General features: G+C 49.9%; 11 protein-coding genes across 11 annotated transcripts; 6 read left to right on the forward strand and 5 right to left on the reverse strand.

Moving 5' to 3' along the window:
* Nucleotides 1–110: 110 nt before the first annotated feature.
* N7496_005025 (signal recognition particle 14 kDa protein) lies at nt 111–611 on the forward strand (the record flags this gene model as incomplete). Its single annotated transcript, XM_056697954.1, has 2 exons — nt 111–137; nt 243–611. The coding sequence occupies 2 exons, from the start codon at nt 111–113 to the stop codon at nt 609–611; spliced, it is 396 nt and encodes a 131-aa protein (XP_056556479.1).
* Nucleotides 612–897: 286 nt separating this feature from the next.
* On the reverse strand, nt 898–2,549 carry N7496_005026 (cytochrome P450; the record flags this gene model as incomplete). Its single annotated transcript, XM_056697955.1, has 3 exons — nt 898–1,813; nt 1,869–2,312; nt 2,374–2,549. The coding sequence occupies 3 exons, from the start codon at nt 2,547–2,549 to the stop codon at nt 898–900; spliced, it is 1,536 nt and encodes a 511-aa protein (XP_056556480.1).
* A 1,038-nt stretch (nt 2,550–3,587) lies between these two features.
* N7496_005027 (uncharacterized protein) lies at nt 3,588–5,762 on the reverse strand (the record flags this gene model as incomplete). The annotated part of the gene is made up of 1 exon (XM_056697956.1): nt 3,588–5,762. The coding sequence occupies one exon, from the start codon at nt 5,760–5,762 to the stop codon at nt 3,588–3,590; it is 2,175 nt and encodes a 724-aa protein (XP_056556481.1).
* A 317-nt stretch (nt 5,763–6,079) lies between these two features.
* usgS (transmembrane protein UsgS) lies at nt 6,080–7,580 on the forward strand (the record flags this gene model as incomplete). Its single annotated transcript, XM_056697957.1, has 5 exons — nt 6,080–6,155; nt 6,375–6,481; nt 6,540–6,712; nt 6,770–7,163; nt 7,221–7,580. 5 exons carry the CDS (start codon nt 6,080–6,082, stop codon nt 7,578–7,580), a joined length of 1,110 nt encoding a protein of 369 aa, XP_056556482.1.
* Nucleotides 7,581–9,281: 1,701 nt separating this feature from the next.
* On the forward strand, nt 9,282–10,500 carry N7496_005029 (tyrosinase family protein; the record flags this gene model as incomplete). Its single annotated transcript, XM_056697958.1, has 4 exons — nt 9,282–9,626; nt 9,679–9,764; nt 9,836–10,157; nt 10,222–10,500. 4 exons carry the CDS (start codon nt 9,282–9,284, stop codon nt 10,498–10,500), a joined length of 1,032 nt encoding a protein of 343 aa, XP_056556483.1.
* A 543-nt stretch (nt 10,501–11,043) lies between these two features.
* Nucleotides 11,044–12,506, forward strand: N7496_005030 (acetamidase/formamidase family protein; the record flags this gene model as incomplete). Its single annotated transcript, XM_056697959.1, has 5 exons — nt 11,044–11,118; nt 11,177–11,195; nt 11,258–11,546; nt 11,600–11,876; nt 11,928–12,506. 5 exons carry the CDS (start codon nt 11,044–11,046, stop codon nt 12,504–12,506), a joined length of 1,239 nt encoding a protein of 412 aa, XP_056556484.1.
* Nucleotides 12,507–12,559: 53 nt separating this feature from the next.
* N7496_005031 (NAD(P)/FAD-dependent oxidoreductase) lies at nt 12,560–13,949 on the reverse strand (the record flags this gene model as incomplete). The annotated part of the gene is made up of 2 exons (XM_056697960.1): nt 12,560–13,707; nt 13,757–13,949. 2 exons carry the CDS (start codon nt 13,947–13,949, stop codon nt 12,560–12,562), a joined length of 1,341 nt encoding a protein of 446 aa, XP_056556485.1.
* A 568-nt stretch (nt 13,950–14,517) lies between these two features.
* On the forward strand, nt 14,518–16,496 carry N7496_005032 (putative MFS transporter; the record flags this gene model as incomplete). Its single annotated transcript, XM_056697961.1, has 7 exons — nt 14,518–14,575; nt 14,637–14,725; nt 14,790–15,152; nt 15,203–15,358; nt 15,411–15,868; nt 15,921–16,179; nt 16,251–16,496. 7 exons carry the CDS (start codon nt 14,518–14,520, stop codon nt 16,494–16,496), a joined length of 1,629 nt encoding a protein of 542 aa, XP_056556486.1.
* Nucleotides 16,497–16,825: 329 nt separating this feature from the next.
* On the reverse strand, nt 16,826–18,233 carry N7496_005033 (peptidylprolyl isomerase; the record flags this gene model as incomplete). Its single annotated transcript, XM_056697962.1, has 5 exons — nt 16,826–17,766; nt 17,827–17,913; nt 17,987–17,996; nt 18,060–18,127; nt 18,221–18,233. The coding sequence occupies 5 exons, from the start codon at nt 18,231–18,233 to the stop codon at nt 16,826–16,828; spliced, it is 1,119 nt and encodes a 372-aa protein (XP_056556487.1).
* Nucleotides 18,234–18,548: 315 nt separating this feature from the next.
* On the reverse strand, nt 18,549–19,410 carry N7496_005034 (D-aminoacyl-tRNA deacylase; the record flags this gene model as incomplete). The annotated part of the gene is made up of 4 exons (XM_056697963.1): nt 18,549–18,701; nt 18,777–19,003; nt 19,091–19,345; nt 19,392–19,410. The coding sequence occupies 4 exons, from the start codon at nt 19,408–19,410 to the stop codon at nt 18,549–18,551; spliced, it is 654 nt and encodes a 217-aa protein (XP_056556488.1).
* Nucleotides 19,411–19,960: 550 nt separating this feature from the next.
* N7496_005035 (CNOT2/3/5 family protein) lies at nt 19,961–21,968 on the forward strand (the record flags this gene model as incomplete). Its single annotated transcript, XM_056697964.1, has 3 exons — nt 19,961–20,215; nt 20,289–21,832; nt 21,908–21,968. 3 exons carry the CDS (start codon nt 19,961–19,963, stop codon nt 21,966–21,968), a joined length of 1,860 nt encoding a protein of 619 aa, XP_056556489.1.
* Between the last annotated feature and the right edge of the window lie 1,874 nt (nt 21,969–23,842).

The raw sequence follows: 23,842 nt of genomic DNA on the forward strand, positions 1-23,842 counted from the left end.
CCCACGAGAGACTCTTGGACGTTGCTGGCCGATTGCATCGTGACTACGGAGCTTCAGCTTGCACGATCCGTCAATTCTTGCGTGCCCTGCCATAACGCTCAATTTTCAAGATGGTGCCACACTTGAGCAACGAGGAGGTAAGCATTTGATACTTTCGGGAGCTAATGTGTATTCCGCACATTCAGCCACGAGACCACCTCCCGCAGTAGCCATGACAATGCTAATATTGCTACTATCACCAGTTCTTCACCTCTCTCGCCGATCTTCTCTCCAAAACTTCTCAAAAGGCTCGTGGCTCGGTGTTCCTCTCCCAGAAGCCTCTCATCGACGGCGTCTCTAACGCCCCGCCATCCATCCTCATCCGTGCCACAGACGGCAACACCAATGCCCCGAACCCCAAGTCCGAAAGCAAGGATGGCAAAATTACCAAGAAGGCTTCATCAAAGGACAAGATCAAGTTCTCTACAGTTGTGAATGCCAGTGACCTGGAAGCATTCTACACTCGTTATGCCGATATCTGCAAGGCCGGTATGACTGGCTTGAAGAAGCGGGACCGCAGCAAGCGCAAGGCGAAGGGCAAGGGTGGAGCTACAAAGGCTGCAAAGGCATAGATGTCATGATTCTCTTTTATTCACGACGGTGCTTAATGGCTGCGCGTGGTGTGATATCCGCCAATATGGCTCCGTTTATCTTGCATTTCCTGGCGTTTAGTGGTGGCCACTTGTTTCAAAAACCTTTGTGTTATGACCCTGTTACGAGATTATTCTCAGGTGTACATAAAATTCTTTCAACATACACTTGTGCTTTACAAGTCCAATTCACCGATTCTGTTGGTGGACATCCTGTTGGCGTGGTTGTATCTCGTAAAGTAATCTCCCTATTGCCTTATACTAATATCTACCCTATGACCAGTGGGAACTGCCCTTTTCCTTCCTCCACGTGGAATCCCCACTTGATTCCTGCGTATTCTTTCCTTGGTGTTGAATTAACCGGGAACTTCTCCTTGATGGGCCCCATGATTGAGACCATACTCGAAGTGTCCTTGCTCGGCTCTTTCCATACTCCACCAACGGGAACGATATCATACCGAAGGATAACCATGGCCACCAGGAGCAAAATCTCAGAGCTAGCAAAGTGGCGGCCAGGGCAGATGGTTGGCGATAGACCGAACGTCAGGAATCCACCAGCCCGTCGAGCCTCCTTTTTCTCGCCCGAGTTCATAAAACGACGCTCATCGAATGCCTCGGAGGTATCACCCCAGACTTCTTGGCGCCGTGCCATTGGAATCGATGGCATGCTGACCGTATTTCCAGCCTTGAGGAGATATTTATCTGCAAGGACCGTATCCTTTATAACCAGACGTGTTGGGGAGGAATTGGAGCGGGTGCGAAGAATTTCCTGGAAGGTGGAAAGCAAGAGAGGACACTGCTCCCGAATGGCAGTCAAGTCAATGCTGTGTGTCCCATCGGTAGCCACGGAAAGGGCATTCGCCTCGACTTCTTTTCGTAGTTCATCAAGAAGCTTTGGTCGATCGTACAGATCGAAGAGGCACCAGAACATGGCAGGCACGGTGTTCGAGACGAATGCAATTAGCATACCGACTTCCAGCTTGGAGTAGTCCTCGATGCTGAGGCCGCCTTCCATGGATGCCTTCCATCGCACAGCAGTAAGTTCAGATCCTTGGTTTTGGCCGCCCTCTTGCAAGTATTTCAGAATTGCATCGGCGACCTTCTGGCGACCCTTCCATGCTTTCCGAGCAGTGAGCCACGGTAGCGTATTAGCGATAAGTGCGCCAAGGCCAGTTTCGAAGTCCCTAAATCATGCTTAGTATTGGGATCATTCTCTTCTAAGTACAAGGTTTAACTTACCACCACGCATCTTGGATTTCCTTGTCCTTATAAGGGTTCATTGGGCCGTACGTAGCTTCCGTACTGGCAGCCATGGTGGCATCTTTACACCACTCGTATAGATCAAAAGTGGATGTCTCACCCATCTTCTCAATTAATGGTTGGATCAACCGGATCATCTGAACATTCATCAGATCCAGAGGTTTTCCCACGAGTGTCGGGGTCATGGCATGCATAATCTTGGAGCCCAGACCCTGGCCGCCAGCATCCGTCTCCCTGAGGATATCCAGAGTCTTTGGGTTCGAGATGCCGGAAATATTCCTGGCGCCGAATAACAGCAGCGGCTCAAAGCTGAGAGTTTTGGCATTGCGTTGCACAGCCTGCATCAAATCTGGCGAAGTGATTACATAGAACTTGGTGAAGAGCATATCCAGGCTAATGATGGGTTGCTCGGGGTGCTTCTTACTGTTGATATCATCAATATCTAGGCTCCACGATACCGCACAATCTGGAGGGAAGTACTCACGCTTGATTACCCCAGTGTCCGACTCCATGCCACATCATGCCGAACATGTGTCCTAAGATTGGGATACCACTGGTCACAAACGGTGGTTCACGAGGATCGTGTCGCGAGCCATTAAACATGAAATATCCCAGCGCCACGAGGGCGCCGATGACCAAAATATGAGTTATATCGATCATCGCGATCACTGGAACAGATGCTCAAAGTACAACAAGCTCCAGAGAAAGGGATAGAGCTTTAAACTTCCGATGCAGTTGATTAAGATCTGGATGTCTCCTGGATCAGCAAGCCCCACTATGCTTTGTGTTGGGGGAACCGAGATTGGTGGCTTGATCGGTGGGCCAATCAATCTTTGGGCAGTTCCTGGTCAAGAAATTCCCCCACTTTGAAACATGGAGACGCGATCCGTAAGAGGAAACCGCGAGGACACTCGCTAGGAGGCCCTTGCTGTCAACACTCGCTTAGATGAACCACCATCCATTCCATCCAAGATCTAAATGACTTATGGAATACTTGGGCCATAGGTAACCAAGTCATACGTATAATTTGAAGGTCAACAGCCAGGGATGGGTTCGAGAGTGAGCGTTCTTAGGAATAGGGGTGGAAATATATAATCTACTTCCTGTAAGTACAGCTCGCTGTCAGCTTCCCAAGATATATATAGAAAAAAACACATTCTGGAACCCACATTCATAGTGTTCTTAGGCTACAGCCGTGTCCACAAATATTTTGCACACTCTATAGGTACCGCAGGATGAATAGGTATGGTATACATCCCCAGCCGAGATTCGTAAAGGCATAGATGTCCATAACAGATGGACGTCTCAAAACTGGGCTATTTACAATCTGAGGCGGAAGTTCCATTCAGTGGGCTAACTGGAGGTTACAACTTCTTTATCAAAAGATTATATTATCAACTAATAGCTGTCGTAACATGCGGTGCCGGAGAATTCCTCCAAATGGTAATATGCAACGCTATAATACAGAAAAGGCTGCAGAAAAGAACAAACCCCATGCCCAAGATGTCCTCCTCGTAGGAACCATGCAAACAGCTTCAAGATAATCATCACACAATAGTACATAACACAGGGGGTAAATCGTGGTGTCACATGCAAAAGAAAGGGTACACATTAAATCAGGAGTAGCGTCAAGAAATCACAGAGAATGTAAGAATGATTAAGGGGGGTAGAGATCCGAGTCGAACTGAGTTGACAATGTTAGTCAAGATCCCAGGGATCCAGTTTCCTGGACATCTCGGCATCTTCATATTCGGAAGACGCCTCACGTTCCAAGGGGAAACTGAAGTCATCCTCAGTAAGGGGCTTTTTATTAGATGATTGGGATCCTGAGCTGGAATCACCAAGAGTAGAGTTGAGTGCGGGGCTGATGACGATGCGAGCCGCAACGTGGAGCAGAATAATGAAAAGGTGAATTGGTGGTACCAACACGAGCGACAACGCTTTTGTAAGGAGTGAAGAAGCGTGGTCGTTCGGGGGAGGTTGGTAAATGGTCGAGGATGGTGGCATAGGGGAGACATCACGTCGTCTGGTTGCCTGTGCCCGGCGACGGAATTCAGTGCTCATATGTTGGAAATCTGTGACCGGTGAGGTCGCACTAGTAACAGCCAATTTTTTGCCCGAAGGGATTCCCAACGACGGCTTCTTCGGTGGATCCTCTCGGACTATGTACTTTGGCATCTTCAGTTCCGGCTGCGGAGCATTGCTTTCAGCTTGCTTCGGCGAACAGCGGGCTTTGGCAACATCCATTCCTGAAGACAGGTTATTCTCGGATGATACGGCTATAGAAGCTTGCTTTGCAGAGAGCTCGGCCACAGAAGCAGCAACGGAAGTTCCTGGTTTGAGGGCATCGTCGTGAGTTTCCGTATAATTTATATGGGAAGAGGATACTCTTTGCAACGAAGGAAGATCGACGGAATGGAATGATTCCGGCGTAGACGAAAAAGAGCTGTCATGGTCTGCCTCTGAACCAGAATCTTCATCGGGAAGCGAGCAGCTTTCCGAGACGAGATCCTGTGGAATCAAAATCTGTTCAGGAGCGTCGGTTTCTGCCGAGGCTGGAGTTTCCGCTTGCACAGGAGCATCTTCAGATTCCTGAATGGCTTTGGGCCCAGGCTCATCTTCGGTCTCGTCAGAACGGGTGATGTGAACAGCACTTGATACATCCTCCCCGACAGTAGCCTCCACAGCTGTTGGGAGCACGGACCGGCATTGCAAGTCATCTGCGGAGGAGGTTTCTTCTCGCAACGTGGCTGGTAGCTCCGCGGTTTCTTCGGGAGACGAAGTATCCGGGGATTTGAGAGCGTCGCCCACTGCTGAAGCTACTGCGGGCTCGATAGGGTCTTCTAGGCTAGGAGATTCGTCCGTTTTGCTGGTCTCCTGAACCACTGGCTCCCTGGCAGGTACGGGTTCATCAAGTTTCCGAGCCTCTTCCTTAGTCTCCGGCTCATCAGAGACCGAAGATTCTTCGAGAACAGGAGTTGCGTCGAATTTCGCCCGCAGGCTAGTGAAAGTCTGCGGCGTTTCCGTTACGGAGCGTCTGGCTGGCGCGGGGTTAAGGGTTGTACCGTAATCATTGGTAAAAACTGGCGATTCATCACCACCCGGTACAGCCTCTGACGTCGTGCTGCGAGTTCTTTGGGGAGTCAACCCACTGTCGTCTGTAGCAGCTCCATCCGTGTCGTCGCCAGTACTAGCAGAATCTAGCCAGTCCGTCTTGCCATCGCAAAGGAAACCTTGGTTGGTTGCCGAGAGTAAAGGAACGCCATCTCTGCGTTCCTTGGGTCTCCATGCCTTCTTGCGCCGTGGTGCCGTGGCTTCCTCGGGCAAGTCAACAGTAAACGCGCGCTTAAAGGGGCATGGTGTGACTTCATATCGAAGCACAGTCGGCAACGCAGTCTTGAGATCCTCCACTAGCGCCATATCCTCCGCAGTCTCATGTGGTAACTCGATCCGATAATAGGTGAGAGGGCGAATGCGCAACACGAATTTCGAGACGCCATCCACACACCAGCATTGTGAGTTTTTCAAGATCGCATGAACGACATTTCCGCATTTCAAAAACACAGTCAACCCTCTTTCCAGCCTGAGGGGTGCAGTTGCGACGGTTCGTTCGGTGGCCGAGCGCCAGGGGAGGGTCTCGATCGTGTCAACGGGATAGTCGAAATCGGACGGCGCGGAACTTGACGGGATGGGTACGAGTGCCCTGGGCGCGAAATGAACGATCTTCGCGGAGGGATGATAGAAGATGACGTTTTCTGAGAGATTTGGCGCCGCCGAACCGCGTTGCGCCTGTGGGTTTAACTTCGTCGGAAGAGTAACCGTGCGGCGAATGGACTGTACTGGGCCCGAGGACTCTTTCAGAGGCCCGGGCATCGTCAAGACAGAATGCGGAAAGGTAGTAGATGACCGAGAGGTGGTATCATGAAGACCCGATCATCGGGAGGGCATGGTGGAGGGAGAAGCGCTCGGAGCTGAAGATCGCGGCTTATCTCTCCCCCATGTTCGTCGCGCGGCTTTGCGCCCGCGGGGGACATGTGAAGTCTGCCTCAGGCACGAAGTGTCAGGTGACTGTGCGTGACGCAACCATAAATGGCGGATGCCTGCATTATTGATAACCTGGTCCCTCTCACTCTCCGGGCTCGCCAAAGAACCGAAAAAAAAAAAAGAATACGCCTAGAGCTACATCTAGCATGGAGAAGGGCTTGACCATGTCCAATTTTGAGCCCAATGCGGTCATCCGCGGCTTTCAGCTCACTGTTGTAGGAAGTATGTTCCTCCTACTATCTCTGCGCAAGGTTGAATCTTCTGGAGTAGGGCTTTTTCTATCCAGAGGCCCAAACGAGGATTGAAATATATCATTCTCCCAAAGTCTCATGATCAATTCTTATTCAGCTTCTCTCTGCGCTGCCCAAAGAGTCTTCAATTGGAGCTCAATTTACATGATGAGATATTTGCATGGTACCGGAAGCTAACCTGACGAAATAGCTGTTCGGGCTTTGCAGAACCCTGATCTCTTCAAGTATGAGCATTTCCGTCAAGCGGCTCTCGCTGTGGGCGTGGGAGTTGTCATTCAGCTTATTGTCCAGATCCCGGTAAGTCCGGAAACTCGAATTTTCTCATGGTCATGGCTTGCTGATATGATATCCAAAGATAATTGTCTTAAAGCTTGCCCTGTATATACTCTCGTGGATCATCAATTTGGACCATGCTACATGGGACGATAAACTCTTGGGGGGCATGGAATTCATGTCCAAGTCTGTGCTTCAGGTGCCATTCCTCTTGATGACTCTGATGGGATACGTGACTCCCACACTGGATGAAATGTTGGTCATCACCGGCTTCAATACACCACGACTATAATAGCTGATTGGTATATTTAGTTTCATGCAATCGATCGAGTGGGTTGACACCACATACATCCAAAAGCACAAATCCGAGAACCCCGATACCCTGCGTGCCATGTACTACCCTAGCTTGGTCATGTACCCAACCAAGGGCAGCGCTCGATCCCCACGCCCTAAGACTGAGGCTATCATGATGTTCCTTCATCGATATGCTAAAAGAATGGGAATGCTTCTCGGACTCTACCTGCTTTCTCTGGTCCCTGTTATTGGTCGATTCGTGATGCCCGCAACAAGTTTCTACACGTTCCGCAGTCATGTCGGCACAGCTCCTGCTGCTGTCATCTTCGGCGTGGGGTTGATCCTTCCAAAGGCGTTTATCGTCAAATTCCTTCACACGTACTTTGCGTCGAGAAGTTTGATGCGCGAACTCGTGAGTCTATCGTTCACCATTGACTCCGTACTGGCTGCAATCTAACATAATCCTCAGCTTGAGCCGTACTTCCGCCGTATTAAATTCACGCCTGAACAAAAGCGCCGCTGGTTCCGTGACAGGGAAGGGGTATTGTTTGGATTTGCCTTTGCTTTTACGGTAGTGCTGAAGACTCCCTTTATCGGCGTGCTTATGTATGGAGTTGCCGAGGCCTCCACGGCCTACCTTATCACCAAAATCACCGACCCACCACCTACCCCTGCAGAAAGTGAAGGTTTCGCAGAGAGTCAAGTGACATGGAAGAACAAGCATGACTTCCTCCACTTGTCTCTTGAGAATATTGACAAGCTCAATGTTGTCACAGATGAAGCTGGAGCTAAGGAAAGCCCCTCCAGCCCTGGAAAAAAGTTCTCTTGAACTATTTTGACGGCCAATGAGAAAATACACTCAGCCTGTCAAGATCCATATCTGTGTTGATAGGTGTTTCACCAGCGAGCCGCGGTACCCATAGCCGGAGCTATCAATCGTAGCCCCTTGGAAGATCGCTTTGTAAAACCTCTTCATATTTCAATTTCCGCTCAAGTATTTGATCAGGGCCCCAAGGGCCTTTTTCGAAGCAGGAAGTTGAATCTCAAACTATCTAGATGCAAACAATGATAATGCATCTGTGATCAAATTCAAGGAGTCGCCTAGTATAACTGAATACGACAGGGTGGCACAAAGTAAATTATGTACGGTGATTTGAATATCTCATGCTGGGCAGTATGCCGGGAAATTATACTTCATTCGGGGACGAGAAGGCCGAAAGTCTTCGGCATCTAACCAGGGACCTTTGAATTGGCCGACGGGGAGCGCAGGACGGAAAAGAATAGGCCGCGTCATTCCGTACGTTGAAGAAAGCGAAAGTGGAGCCACGCTGCATGATGGGCAAAATCGAATGCGAACATGATTCTAAGCAATTATCTGACAGATCTCGGTAGCTTTCCGAATGCGTAGGGTATGAGAATCCCGGCGCTGATCTGATTATCACTTAATTGGAGTGGTTGATCAGGACTTGATTCCATCCAGATGTCTAATCTAAAATACACTCTTTTGTACCATCAACGCCACTAAGCAGATGCATCAAAGCTTAGACCATAGTGATAGCCATAGAAATACAATCCTAATGGTATGGGCATATCAGATTTTTTTTCTCGAAGGGGCTCCAGGCCACGAATCTCCCAGAGTGTTGAAGTCTTGGCACCTCTGAGTGACCAGCCAGACAGCCTATCTATAAGGTGAAACTAACTAACCGGAGGCTCTACTTGAATGATCGGAAAGTGGAACTCAGGGTAAAATGTTATCCGGTCAAGTCGTTGCCCTCCCGTAAGGCTGGTCTAGATTATCTAAAGATCCGCTCAGTCTATTGGACAGGAGCCAATGCCAAGACATCTAATATAGATTATAGCGTTCAGCCATGGAGCGGAACATGTTCACTTGGACTCCGTACTCGCCTGCGGATTACGCTTTACTGAGAACCAACCATCGTCAGAAATGAAGTATACTAGCCCCAGGGTCCCGCTTCAAGTCTAAGCTACCATCGAGTTCCCTGCCACGTCAGCTATCTTGATTATCTGCGGTGAGGCTAAACTTGATGGCTAAATTGGAAATTAAGACTTTTCAAAGTCTTCAACAGGCCCTATTGAACAGGGAAAGGAGGCATAACCACAGAGGGCTGGTAGATATTCAGTTTAAGGGTTTTAGATCTAACTTGCAGAACCCTTGCCCAAGTGAAGTCTGATTGCTTGAAGGGATTTAGCTGGACAGTAATACCGATGGCAAAGCGCCTGGTAATTGTACCCTTTGAAATATTCAGTCCCACCTACATGTCTAGTTCCGCATAACGCGTTTCATCACTCGTCATGCTTCATCTCGGGGGTCATTCGGAGGAAGTAAGCTATCTGACAGGGGAAAGGATTGAACCACGAGTCGTAGACCCTTCTAAATTCTAAAATTAATCAGGGATTTCCGGACCAAGAGCACTGTTATAAAACCTTGGCATCTCGCCATGCATTTAAATTTTAAAGATTCACTATCTTCATCACACTCTCAATCCATCATCGGGTTTCCCCCTTAACCATGCGTCTTTCGACTCTGAGCACGGCGTTTAGCGTGATAGCTTGTGCGGTTGCTACAACGCCCTCTCACTCCCACGCCAAATCCCATGTTCGACGTGGTGGGAATCATGAGACAGAGATTCCAGGCTATTTCACTGGAACTTGCACCCAGGAGAAGATGACCATTCGCAAAGAATGGCGGCATCTGTCCAAGGCGCAGCAGAACAAGTTCCTTGACGCTGTTCAGTGTCTGATGGACAGTCCTGCAAAGTCTGGACTCACGGCCACAACGAGCCGCTTCAGTGACCTTCAAGCTCTTCATCGTGGCATGACCAACACTGCCTATGCGGATATCATTCACCATGTCGTATGTTTCCTTCTATGATAATTCCATACCTATTGCTTACCACTCGACAAAGGGTCAATTCTTGCCGTGGCATCGCTACTACATGCATATCTATGAGACACTTCTCCGTGATGAGTGTGGCTACACCGGCGCTATTCCGTAAGTCATACACCCGAATCCTATGATTTTTGCGTCAGCTTGCATGAGTCTAATTCTTCATTTTCGTCAAGATGGTGGAACGAACAAAAGGATGCGGATAGTGGCGACATGTGGCAGTCTTCTATGTGGGGAGCTGATGCCTTTGGAGGAAATGGAACCGGCTCTGGAAACTGTGTCCCTGATGGCCGCTTTGCAAACTACACGCTTCACATTGGCCCCGGTGATGAAGACACCGACTACTGCCTGCGTCGCGCATGGGACACCGAGAATGCGGTTGTAAATGCTAACAGCACTGCCCTCGATATGTGCAATGCATACAACACGTACTCGCCTTGGTGGGATTGTATTTCGAACATTCCTCACAAGGGCGTTCACACCTACATTGGCGGAGTGGTAAGGATTTCCCTCCTCACTTTATACAGTACCCGATGGTCTTACTAACAATGACGCATCTTAGATGGCCGATATCAAGTCCTCTCCCGGTGACCCCATTTTCTTCATGCATCATATGTACATTGACCGGGTTTGGTGGTTGTGGCAGAAGCAAGACCCTGTCAACCGACTCTTCGACATCAGCGGCCCTACCTTGAACGAGACTGCCAATGTTGAACCGGCTGGTGGCTGGCAGAATGCTACTCTTCACTATGAGCTCTCGTCTTTCAACATCAAGCCAAACACGACGATTGCCCATGTGATGAACACCCAGGGTGGCTACTTGTGCTATGGATACGACTAGTCGAGCCTATCTGAGAAGCTGGGCCGAAGTCTGATCGCGTCGACAATTGCGATGAAGTTGAGCTGTGGAACTGTAATTTTAAGTGGAAGCTGAGGGTTTCCTACTATCAAGGGCGCAAATGGTCAGAGACTACGATGAGTGCGAACAAAAGTACCCGGAGACAGTTCCAAAAGCCCGACAGGATCGGGGTATATACTATGTGTCAAAAATTCTCCAATGTAACTATGATAGTCTAATAGTACCAAATCTAATTGGCTGAAAGGACAGAGTTCGAATAATGACGAGGACTGTGCGCTAAATTTGGAGAGATAAAGCTATCAGTTTTGGTGGTAATCGCTTCTTACGGGTTACCCCTCTGCGGAGAAGCAACATGTGCTGCGCCTTATCTATGCTCCTTCCCCAATTACCGCGTCCATATTCCTTGTCTTATCAACCCCTCAGTTATTCCTAATATACGGGCTCTCTTAATCAATCTGAACATCTTTATTCTCGCTTGATTATCCCTATCTGCTTTCAAACCGAAGAGATCCATTGTTTCTCAATATGGGCATTAAAGAAATTCGCACCGCGTTGAAAGTTGACCTTAACAAGCATGCTCGCGAGCAACCCGGTCTACATGTATGTTGAAACTTGACCTCAATCTTAAGACGAGGAACTAAGAACTCACTTTTGGTAGAACCGATGGCATCCTGACAGTACGTGAGGCTTGGAAGAATACTATCGCATTATCTTGTCTAATGATTACGTCCTCCGGTAGTTCCGGCATGCGGCAAGATTGCCAACAATGAAGTCGTCAAAATCGAGTGTCTAGACTGGACAGGCGGACAGATCAAAAACGACGACTCGGCCGAGGACGTTCGAACGGTTGATCTGACCGAAATTCACTACTTATCTGGACCTTTCGACATTGACACGGCTGAGCCGGGGGATGTTCTGCTTGTTGAGATTCAGGATGTTCAGCCATTCCAGGACCAGCCATGGGGGTTTACTGGAGTCTTTGCTAAAGAAAATGGAGGAGGCTTCTTGGACGAGATTTATCCCAAAGCGTTGGTTTAACATTCCCCTTCCCAAGTGAGCAGTTTGGTAATAGTTTGTACAGTGCAAAGGCAATTTGGGACTTTGAAGGCATTTTCTGTTCCAGTCGGCATATTCCTGGCGTCCGCTTCGCCGGGTTGATTCATCCTGGAATCTTAGGATGTGCGCCATCAGCCGAGGTTTTGGCTGAATGGAATAAGCGTGAGGGGGAGCTCATCGCAGCTAATACCGTTGCTGGCCGAATCGTTGCACAGCCACCTCAACCTGTGAATGCGCATGCAGGAAGTGCGACAGAAGATATCAAGGAAAAGGTGGCTAAGGAGGGTGCCAGAACCATTCCCGTAAGTGGATTATTGGATCAAAGCGGTTTACATTTACTGACCAGTCCCTAGGGCCGTCCTGAGCACGGCGGTAACTGCGACATCAAGAACCTCTCCCGTGGCTCAAAGGTTTATCTACCAGTTCACGTCCCAGGCGCCAAATTCTCCGTCGGAGATTTGCACTTTTCCCAGGGCGATGGAGAGATTTCCTTCTGCGGCGCTATCGAGATGGCCGGTGTTATTACACTCAAGTTCACCGTCATCAAGAACGGCATGGCAAAGATGGATATGAAATCACCAATCTTCTTGCCAGGTCCCGTTGAGCCACAGTTTGGACCTGGACGCTTCCTTACCTTTGAAGGATTCTCGGTTGATGAACATGGGAAACAGCACTTTTTGGATGCCACTGTCGCATACCGACAAACCTGCCTGCGTGCGATTGAGTATCTCAGACGTTATGGTTACTCGGACTATCAGATTTATCTTCTTCTCTCATGCGCTCCGGTACAGGGACACATTGCGGGGATTGTGGATATCCCGAATGCCTGTACCACACTTGGCGTGCCGATGGATATTTTTGACTTTGACATCAGACCTGAGGCTGACGTTGTGAAGAAAGATATGGGAAGTTGTGCCTTTGCAAGTGAGTAATTACTTATTTTAGTGAACTGTCTTTCGAGGTGAGAAATATGTCGTGTTCAGCTTCAAAGCTTGTATTCACCGGATCCAATGCAAGTCCACTCATTGTTCTTGACATCCTGGAAATCCATAACCCTGTCGGGACCACCGAACCGACCCTGTGTAGAGTTCCAATCTCGCTCAATGGCTGTCTCCGGTCGCCAGCGGACCACTGTTTTCAACTCCTCCTGTAATTTTCCTTCCAAAGCATCAGCAATAAAGCCACCGATGGATGGCATTTGCATTGCTCCGTTGCCAGAACCTCCCACCGCCACCAACAGAGAAGGATATTCGGGGTGTCGATCGATTAAGAACGCCCGATCAACCGTGTCTGTATCCCAGCAGATTCTAGCGAAGGAGAGAGGCCTCTCTGCGAGATGGGGCATTGTCTCACGCAAGAAACTCCTCGCGCGAGCTTCCGCTTCTAGCGGAATCTGGTGTTTGGCGAACGGTACACTCCTCTTTTCCCCTGCATGTTGTGGGTCTTTCACAAAATTGCAGTACCCAGGATGCTCATCGCATATCTTGAGTTCATGCTTGTCCTCATCAGGCTCCATGAAGAAACCCTTTGCGACATTGAAAAGTACTGGCAAGTTGCGATATTTTTGAGCTTCTTCCGGAGTCATGGAAATGTGACATAAAGTCCAAGCAGTGGGCCGCAACTGCTTCTTGAAGTCAAGCAGCTGATCAGACCCGGCACCGGCCGCTAAAATAGTGTAATCTGCACGGTGGATAGTACCATCTGCAGTTTGGGCACCGCTCACATCCCCATTTTGATGGATTAGAGATACGACTTTTCCGTGAGGAGTGCCTGTCGTGAATCTGACGCCGAGCCTTTTCGCCTCGGTATATGCCGAAACCATGGCCTTGCGAGCGTGTATCCATCCCGCATCTTTCGGACTGAACCATCCTTTCCATCCGGGGAATTCGCCAGTCAGGACACCGGATGGCATCGTTTTGCGAAAATCTTCTGCATTATCAAGGGCTATGAAATTGCCTTGCGCTGGGTCAATCTCTCCCTCTTTGATGTGCTGGATTATTTCGGGCGTACTCCCCGAGACTATGACGCCTGTCTCGTGGAAGAAGGGGGAGAAGACTGGGTCTGTTTTCCAGCCCTTTAGTGCTGCTCGAGTGCAGGTAGCAAAAGCAACGCTTTTAGGATCCTTGTGAGAGTCTATCTTAGTGTCAGTATTGGTTCCAGAAGGGAGCTGTAATGTACTAACCTTTGACCTCCTTATGCTCCATAATCTTATTGACATCATTGCCCGCAGCAATGGGTGATGGCACATCAAATGGATCGAGGACCTGAATATTTTCATATCCTCTACGGGCAAGATGGAGGGCAGCGGAGCAACCCCATGTCCCAGCTCCGATGATCAAAATCATAGATTTTGCAGTCAACACTGGTGGCGTCATTTCTGGCGAAGCGCGCGGGGAAGGAAAGCTTGAAACCTAATTAGAGATTGTCTTGGACAACGAGCCGAGTGTGAAAAACAAAATAAATGGTTCAACAGAGTGGCTTTCTCTTATAGATGCGCTAAATGCCTCGGATAAACCGACCAGTGGCCCTAGCTTATCGAGGATGGGGACATTTCCATCGCGTGGACCTTCCTACCCCTCAAACCCGGGGTAAGCTTCTCCGCACCGACCGCTTGGATCCCTGCGCCGTTATCACTGATACGGTTGACATGAATGCCTCGCTTCTGTGAAATTCAGTTAATTCAATGGTGGTATTCGGTAAGAGCCGTCGCTTGGAGCTTCCATGCCTCTGTTACTTTCGACTTTGGCGTTATCATTACCAATAGCAAAGCGGCGATCGCTAGCCAGGCGGCACAGGCCGACCAATCGGTAAAATCATGGTTGGCTTTCTAGATATCTACTGACAGGGTATACTACCTGTGAGTCAATCTATAAAAGCTCTCTAAAATCCCAGGAATCTTCCGAGCTCGCAAACACTCCTAAGCTTTGCCAATCTGGAGTGAACATGGCCTCTGGAGATGACCTCTATCTAGATGTCCCTGGGACAGTCTATCTAGTTGACGGTGAGAGTCTATATGGATGAACATGAAAATCATGCGAAGCCTGAGTTGTTGAACTTTATAGCATCACGTACCCTTCATGATGCCGCACATGCTGGAAATCAAGACATCCTACTTATACCGCAGCCATCTGCTTCTCTCGCAGATCCACTTGTAAGTAAAAGCTTGTTGTTCAACTTGGGGACTCCAAGCCAGGTCAATGCTAACAATACCTCAGAATTGGCCTCGTTTCAAGAAACTGTGGTCTTTGTTCCTAATTTCGGCTTACGCATGTGTATTCTCCTTCGGCGAGAATAACTGGGGAGCATCATGGACTCTAATCTCCGAAGATACCGGCGTCAGCTTGACCAACATGAATGGCGGAAGTGCATTGAACTATCTCCTCTTGGGATTCTTCAACATCATCTGGATCCCGACAGCAATGAAGTTGGGACGCAAGATTGTCTTCATCATGAGTCTGGTTATCCTTTTGGGCGGTAGTGTGTGGGGTGGTTTCTACCACGGCACTGCCCAGTACTACATCATGCTAGCAATCCAGGGTATCGGGACTGCGGCTTACCAGGCTTTGATTCAATTGACAGTATGCATTTTACCATCCCAAGATAAAAATCTTGAGCTAATCATGTACAGATCTTTGATATGTTCTTTACCCATGAGCGTGGCCGTATGGTTGCAATCTACATCTTCTTCCAACAGCTCGGTTCCATCCTGGGATTGATTCTGGGAGGATACATCAGCGATGGAATTGGCTGGCGATGGTCCTCGCCAATTGTGGCAATCGCATGTGTACGCACATCCGGGCATTCCTGATCAAGCACACGCAATCTAACAGTTCTAGGGTGTACTCATTTTACTATTCATCTTCACCTTCGACGACACCATGTTCCCTCGGTACCGATTCAATCAAACATCAAATCCTGACCCCATCCACTCAAGCAGCCAAGCTGAACCGAAAGAACAACTTGCAAAGGAGACTCAAAACGAGCCTCCGATCTCTGAAATTGACAGCCACGGTATCGGAGAGGATATCACTCCACGTTCATATAAACAGCAGGTTGCATTGGTCCATTACTTTGCCGACGACAAGACAACTTGGTTCCAATACTTCCGTCGACCATTCTATCTTTTCGCCTTTCCCAATATCGTGCTTGCCGGTATCCAATTTGCCTTTGGATGCACTGCGGGTATTGTCTCCTTCAATACTATCTCGGAGATCATGACGGATGCACCGTATAATTGGAGCGCGGGCTCGACTGGATTGATTTTCTTGGCTGCGCTTGTTGGCAATTTCCTAGGGTAAATTGAATGTTCCGAATTATGAGTACCTATCACCAACTGATTTCATTAGAATGGGCGTCGGGTCCCTTTCAGATTGGGTCGTTCTCGTTCTGGCTCGCCGGAATAAAGGCTACAAGGAACCTGAAATGCGTATCTGGGCGTATATATTCCCATTCTGCTTTGCTGCGGTTGGATACATGACCTATGGCTGGGCTGCCACGTACGGGGACCACTGGATGTCGATTGCTGTCGGGTTATGCTGTCTGATCGCGCAACAAGTCTCGATAACCACGTTGGCAACGACGTATGCTATGGAATGCTTCGACGGGGTACGTTCACTCCTTTCCTCTTTTTCTGTCCTATTGAATTCCGCGCTTCTAAACTTTGTATCTGTTTCTAGATTTCTGGTGAACTTGTCGTCGTACTCGCCATCTGCTCGTCTTTGATCAACTTCGCCATCTCGTATTCCGTACAGCCGTTTATTGACAGCACCTCTTATGGATGGACATTTACATGCTATGGTATCCTAGTCACCTTATCGGTCTTGATGGGTGTCCCAATGATGATTTGGGGGAAGAGTTGGCGCCGAAAGTGCAAAGCTCGATATGAGCTCTTCCTGGCCGAGACTCGGTCCAGTTCCCGCTAAGAAGTGAGATAGATGGGTTGGAGGAAATGTCCGCATAAACATGAATGGGTACTTACTGTTCATAATAGTGAAGAATGCTTTATGCTTTCTGTTATTCGACACTTCACTACCTTTATCAATCACGGCCTTGGTGTTTTACAGTGGATTATCTTACTCTTACTGGTTGTCCCTTTCTACGTCCCTTTCAAACAATCTAGATAGGTAACTGGGAAACTACCCACTGACGGGAGAAAGAAGAATGTTTGGAGTCTTAAATTTGTATCGATGATGTCGTTATCATACATCAAACAAGAGTCACGTCGTGAATCGTTAGAGAAAAACAGGGTTCTTCAGGAGAAGAACTTGCGAGCAGCGGCCTTGTCCTTGGCATCACGGTCCTTGATAGCCTTCTTGACCTTGGCAATCTCATTGGTGATGCCGACATCAGTAGGCGCCAGCTTGGTAGCCTCCTGGAGATCCTTGAGGGCACCCTCCTCTTCCTTCAGACCAACACGGGCAAGGGCGCGGCGGAAGTAGACCTTAGCAAGATCAGCATCCTTGGCCTTGGCAGCCTCGGCGACCTGGAGAGCGTAAGAGGCCCAGCTCTGAGCTTGCTGGTACTGCTGGAGCTTGTTGGCAAGCAGAGACGAGTTGGAGTGCAGGGTGAAGCGAAGGGCCTTCATCTGCTCACCCAGCTCCTTGGGGTCGCTATCGGCGGGCTCGGGGAACTCGTTCAAGTACCGCAGGCCCTTCTGGTACTTCTCCAGGCCAAGGTTAAGCTCGCCCTTCTTGAAAGCAGTGTTACCGAAGCCCTTGAGCTCGGTAGCGATCTTCAAGGCGAGAGGTGCGGTCAGCTCCTCGCCCTGGTGGTCCTCGGGGAAGTCCTCGTAGGGGTCACCCGTGGCATCCTGGACACGCTTGTCGGCATTGGCCCAGTCGTCACCCGAGAGCTCACCACAGTCCACCACGGTCACGTCGGTCTTGGGCTTGTCGGACTGAGTGGGCATGTTCTCGATCTTGCGAATGATGCTCTTGCCGTTGAGCACCTCACCGAAGACGACGTGCTTGCTGTCTAAGTGGGGAGTAGGGACGGTGGTCACGAAGAACTGGCTACCGTTGGTACCGGGGCCGGAGTTGGCCATGGAGAGGAGGAAGGGACGGTCATGCTTGAGATCGAAGTTCTCATCGGGGAACTTCTCGCCGTAAATAGACTCGCCGCCGGTGCCGTTGAATGCGGTGAAGTCACCACCCTGGATCATGAACTGCTTGATGACGCGGTGGAAGATGGAGCCTTTTTACGAGGTTGGTTAGCTTGGCGATTTCCCGTAGCAAAGCGCTATTTGCGACGTACCCTTGTATGTCAAAGGCTTGCCCTGGGTGCCAATGCCCTTCTCGCCAGTGCAGAGAGCACGGAAGTTGTCTGCGGTCTTGGGAACAACTGATCGAAGCAGGTAGAGTTAGCAAGAGATTTTCGGTTAGGTCTGTCACAGCGGGCGGAGTTCATTTCGTACCATCGTTGAACTGCGCGAGGAGAATGTCAGTTTATCAAGCCGTCTCGAACCACCGGAGTAAAGCTCAGCTTACCAGCTCAAAGGTGACACGACCAGCCTTCTCGTCGCCAATCTGAATGTCAAAGAAGACACGAGAACGCTCTATATGGGGGGCAGTCAGCAGCTGTCAACTCTCACTTGCAGAGCGCGCGGGCAGATCGGAGGACCCCGCACTGTGAGAGGAGGGGAACTCACGAGATTCAGCCATGTTGAGGGTCGTGGAGAGAGAATATAGGTTCGTGGAAATTGGAAAGGAGAGATGTGAAAAGGCAAGAGAGGATTGTAAGATTGAGATGAATGGATGAGGTGGAAGTGGAAGAAGGTGCTGTGGGGTTAGTTTTTTGGGCGGCTCACGGGCGGTTTTTCTTCAAGAAGCTTCCATGCTCGGCCCCGAAAATATACTAGAGTGATCTGTATGATCCTGTGGAATACCGTCGCTTGAATTTGATGCCACCTCTGGGTATATGCTAATATGCTAATATCTATGTACATGAACGCCAATGGACCGGTCTATGTGCTATTTCTATGCCAGCAGTTCCGCGGGCAGCTTAAACTCGAAGACGTGCCTGGTCTCCGAGTCATCTCCATCATCTTTCTTTTTCTCCTTGTCGCCCTCTTCCTTCTTAGGTTCCTTGGGCTCCTTTTTAGGAAGATTGGTATCGATCTCGATAGTAACCTGCAAAAGGAACAATGCCAGTCAGTATAACTTCGGTCGCGGCGCAAAGGTTGGAAGCCAGATAGGCAAATGTACCGCCGCATCTTCACTGCGGTAGTCGACACCCACCGGCCCATCATTCTTGAGCTCCACGTCCATCATGGCTTGGAACACTCCGTTCTTGACCCGATCCGCCACATAGGTCTCGCGCATCTTATTGTAGAAATGGTCGTAGAGCTTGCGTGCCGTTGAAGCGTCGGCCGCATCGTGGAAGTCGGGCTTGTTGCCTTTCTTCATCTTGCCGTAAAGAGTGAATTGGGAGACTAGTTGAACGTATAAGGATCAGATCGAGGGACTCTTCTCAAAGCGATCAACGTACCACAGAGCACTTCTCCTTCAATATCCTGTACGTTCCTCTTCCACTAGCAAAGAATCAGCACCGAATGCGCCGAGGATGGATATGCGAAGCACCACAGAGGTCCATACTTGTGCGCCATTCTCATCGGGCCAGAATTTCGCCTTCAAGACCTTGTTCACCAGATTCTCGGCTTCCTTCTCAGTGTCATCCTTGCCCACACCGGCGAATACTAGCAATCCCTTGCCGATGGACGAGATCAACTCCGAATCGACCGTGACCGACGCCGACTTCACTCTTTGAATGACAACTAAAGAGAGATTAGTTCCACATCACTTGATATCAATTGCAGTCACATAGGTGCGCACTCTTCATCTTGTCTTCGGCCGCTGGAGGTTGTCTGGAGTTTCGAAGTGATTAGCCACCGGAAGAACCCCACAGAAAGGCGCGTCCCTCGGAGAGCCGCCCGTGCACTTACCCTCCTCCGCACTTGGAACGATATCAGCAACTAGCCATCAATCAGCGTGTCAGGCGAGATCCGACTCAGTAAAGCAGTTTTACTAATTGTAAAATCACCAGAACAATCGTAGATTGTCAACGCGTAAGTACCCAGCTCCCTCACTTTACGCCGCAACCTTGCTTCTACGAGTCCGGTGCCCGACCGCCTTCCTTATCGGGGATCCTCGAAGCTTTCACTCGAAAGAACGACGAGAAGGCCATTCCACTTGCTTTCCGCCATTCTGAGCTCTCTTTCTCAGTGTGACACCCTGCGAAACACAACCTCCACTCCCACCTCGATCGATTGTGCTACGCCCTCCCCTCCCTGGCAGCACACGCACTCCAACTCCGCCCCCACCGCATCGACTCACTTCACACACTCGTGGACGGGAAACCCACCCCAGTCCACGCCCACCACGGGATCACCATGACGTCCCGAAAAACGCAGCAAGAGATTGATAAGACCTTCAAGAAGGTCGCCGAAGGAATCCAGACTTTCGAAAGCATTTACGAGAAGGTCAAGGCCGCCACAAACCCCACCCAGCGCGATAAGCTCGAGGAGAACCTCAAGCGCGAGATCAAGAAGCTACAAAGGTTCCGTGACCAGATCAAATCATGGGCGGCTGGCAATGAGGTCAAGGACAAGGCTCCACTGCTCGAGCAGCGGAAGGCCATTGAGACGGTAGGTCTTGGTCCATCTGCGGGGGGAAGGAAGGAAAACCGGGGTAGGTTCGGGCTAACGGTTTCCGAAATAGTGCATGGAGCAGTTCAAGGCCGTTGAGAAGGAGATGAAGACGAAAGCCTACTCCAAAGAGGGTCTCTCTGCCGCATCGCGACTCGATCCAAAGGAAAAGGAAAAGGTAGAAGCTTGCGACTTCCTATCGACCATGGTCGACGAGCTGCAGCAACGGATCGAGGCCATGGAGGCCGAGGAAGAGACATTGCAGGCACAAATGAAGAAGGGGAAAAAGGACGCGAACAAGACCAACCGTATGGCCGACATCTCGCGAGTAACGGAACGTCATAAGTGGCACGTCAACAAGCTCGAGTTCCTCAATCGATCGTTACAAAATGGCAACTTGGAAGTGAATCAAGTGTTAGACTTGAAGGAGAGTATCAAGTATTATGTCGACGAAGGGCATAACGTTGATTACTCCGGAGAGGATGAAACGCTGTACGATGACTTGGATATTGGAGAGGATGTCGAGGCCCAATTCGGCATGGGAGCAGAGAACGATCGTGTATCGTCTCATGATGCCCAATCCATTCAGGACGACGAACCAGAACCCAAACCGAAGGTCTCGAAACCAGATCCTACGTCACATCGCCGGCCATCTACACAGATGAAGTCGCCGCTCCCCGTTCTTGCTACTCTTCACCCGTCCGCCTCGTCCAGTGCCACCCCAGGCATGAAGCCTGCTCCGCTACCGACTCGTCTGCCTGGAGAAACGCTCAAGTATGCTTCCGCAGCCGCAGCCGCAGCTGCCAGCGACAAGAGCGGAGTGGGAATTCTGCCCCTGCCCCCACCACCAGGTGCCAGTCCTGCCTTTTCGCATGTTCTCCCGGTTTCCAAGGCGTCCTCTACAGCTTCGCCCGTCGTTTCTTCCGTACAACCCGTTGCTAAGCCGGTGACAGTAGCGGGGCCATCAGCACCCCCCGCAGTCTCTGCATCATCATCGGAAGAGGCAGTGCCATTGGCAGTGCGGTCCAAGACAGCTGCTGGCGCAGCTGCCTCCGGGACATCTTCACCTGCACCCGCTCCTACACCCAAGACAGAGAGCGTGAAGGGTAAAGCGACAACGAATGGCAAGACGACACCCAAGGAAGCAGCCGAGGGTGACGAGTCAATATTCCATTTGCCCCCAGGTCTCCAAGATCTGATTCACTCGTTCGAGGTGACCAAGGAACGCGCGACAGCCAATTCCACGCCGGCAGTGCAACGACTGCTTGCAACCTCACTCACGACGTGTCCCGAGCCCGGGGATGCAGAGAAGCCCCGGCATTACAAGCCGCAAAATCCCTACAACACCCCTCTTTACTACCCGCAAGAACCTCTCTCCATCTTTGACGACCCACGATTGTACGATACTGGCCGGATTGATACTGATACGTTGTTCTATCTCTTTTACTACCGACAAGGGACCTATCAACAGTACCTAGCTGCCAAGGCGTTGAAGAGCCAAAGTTGGCGCTTCCACAAGCAATACCAAACATGGTTCCAGCGTCACGAGGAGCCCAAGAACATCACAGAAGAATTCGAGCAAGGCACCTATCGATTCTTTGACTACGAGAGTACCTGGTTAGTTCTACTCCCCATTCCGTTATCTCCCTAGCTCCTTTATTTAGGCACGTGCTTACCATTTTTGCCCGATAGGATGAACCGGCGCAAGGCTGACTTCAAATTTGTGTACAAATATCTCGAGGACGAGTTATAATCCGTCCTTTGAACATGCGTGCCTCTTCCCCGTTGGCCCCATGTATCCAAGGCGTAGGCTTAGCAGCCTAGATCGAATCTACGAGCGACGGCAAGCCGCCAGCCTCCTCATCTTCTTCCTCCTTTTCTATCCTCCTTACCTTTTCTCCAATCCTTCCCGCCGGCGCTCTAACCGAATGGGGTCCTGGGGTCCCCTCTTGAAGATGGGTCCGTAGGAAAACGGGGCGAAACAAAAAGTGGACATGTCATAGAGTGACGATCTGGATCTACTGGGGCACCCGAGCTTTTGTGGAGTCTTATCCTTGGATTATAAGGGCATCTTGTGTTTTTTTGTCGTCATTGTTCTTGTTTTTTATTCTTTCCTCTACCTCTTTGTTTCGCAGGACCGGCATCGGGCAATGAGTACAATGAATGGGGGGCGGCCTCGGGGAGACCATGGGAGTTTTTTTTTCTGTGGTTTGAGTTATTCTTCACCTGGATTTCCTAGGTGTGTTTTGCGAAACTGAATGAATCACTACTGTTTGGGTGATGACATGCGGCTGATAAGGTCTATGTTTTGCGTGGTTTTTTAAACTCGTACTTTTGTAGTCTGCTTGGTATAGGGCACTAAGCTTGCCCTGTACTCTTGTGATCGGCAGTCGGAGTAGGATGGACAGCAGGATGTAGTATGTGAGTATCTGGGGTATTCAAGTGCAAACTGAGCTGACCTCGGTGTCCCTGCAGGCACGCGCCCGGGACGATGAGCCGCGGAGGAGTATAACCGAAGTACTCCGTATAGACTGCGTGAAATACTACAATCGTATATGGAGTAGATAGGGACAGGGACAGGGCACCACTACCCCGATCTAGACAAGCTATTACTGATTCGTGGCTCGGTCTGTACCGTTGTTCCTACAGTAGTGCGGAGTACAGTACACTGTAGTACTGCTACAAGATTGCTACAGGATGTACGTACAGCGAGTCCCGAGTCCCCAGTCCAGCGAGACCCACTAGATACCCGGTCGTGCATAGGCGTCTCGCTTGAGATGTACAAAGTCGTTTAGTCACAAACAAAACACTGACCTCATAAACCCACCAGCACCACAGAAAGCAGGTACACTACAAAGTACTATGCCACAGTAGGAAGTACTCCCCTCCCATTTAGTAAACACTTAGCGGCTCTAGGGGGGGGGCCTATGACGAAAGCCGGTTCATTACTATAGTGACTACGGAGTATACCGTAGCCCAGTCAATTCTAGTCTAGTCTAGTCGAATAGTCCACCCAAAGTACCCTACCCTACCCAAACAATTCAATCCGATCGGATCACAACGTCCCTCGTTCCCCGGGTCTCACCCATGCACTCATTTCAATTCCGTGCACTTCATGCACGTTGCGTTAGCGTGAGCGCTGCACAGCCAACGAGGAGGGTGGGACATGGACGAGGTGGGTTTAGACCGGGGACGCTAGCGTTGCGGGATTTTTTCTAGAAGGGACCGGGATTAGAGAAACACGAACAAAAGCAATGAGCCTGTGAGGAGATAGGAAGGGATCATTGGGGAGAATTGAGACAGGGCTGGGCTGGGCAGGGGGGCGCTAGACTAAACTGGAATACTGGATGGACAGACAGTTAACAAGTACGAGGTACTGTATTGAGGATGGTGGTGAATGGTGTGGGAGGGTTATTATTGGTAGGTTTTTTGGGATAATGACTTGTCTTTCGTATGGAATAGAGAAGGGCAGTACATTATACTCGAGACTGGTCGTAGTTAGGTGGGGTATTTACTACTGTAGTGATTATGATTATTTTTTCCCATTGATCTACGGAGTATAGTTATTTGTTTTTAATGGTTGGTGTTATTATATCATCGAAGAACGAGGGATCAACCCCAGTTCTG

The sequence above is a fragment of the Penicillium cataractarum genome (genome assembly GCF_028827025.1).
Source record: "Penicillium cataractarum strain IBT 29864 chromosome Unknown utg000004l, whole genome shotgun sequence".
NCBI lineage: Eukaryota > Fungi > Ascomycota > Eurotiomycetes > Eurotiales > Aspergillaceae > Penicillium > Penicillium cataractarum.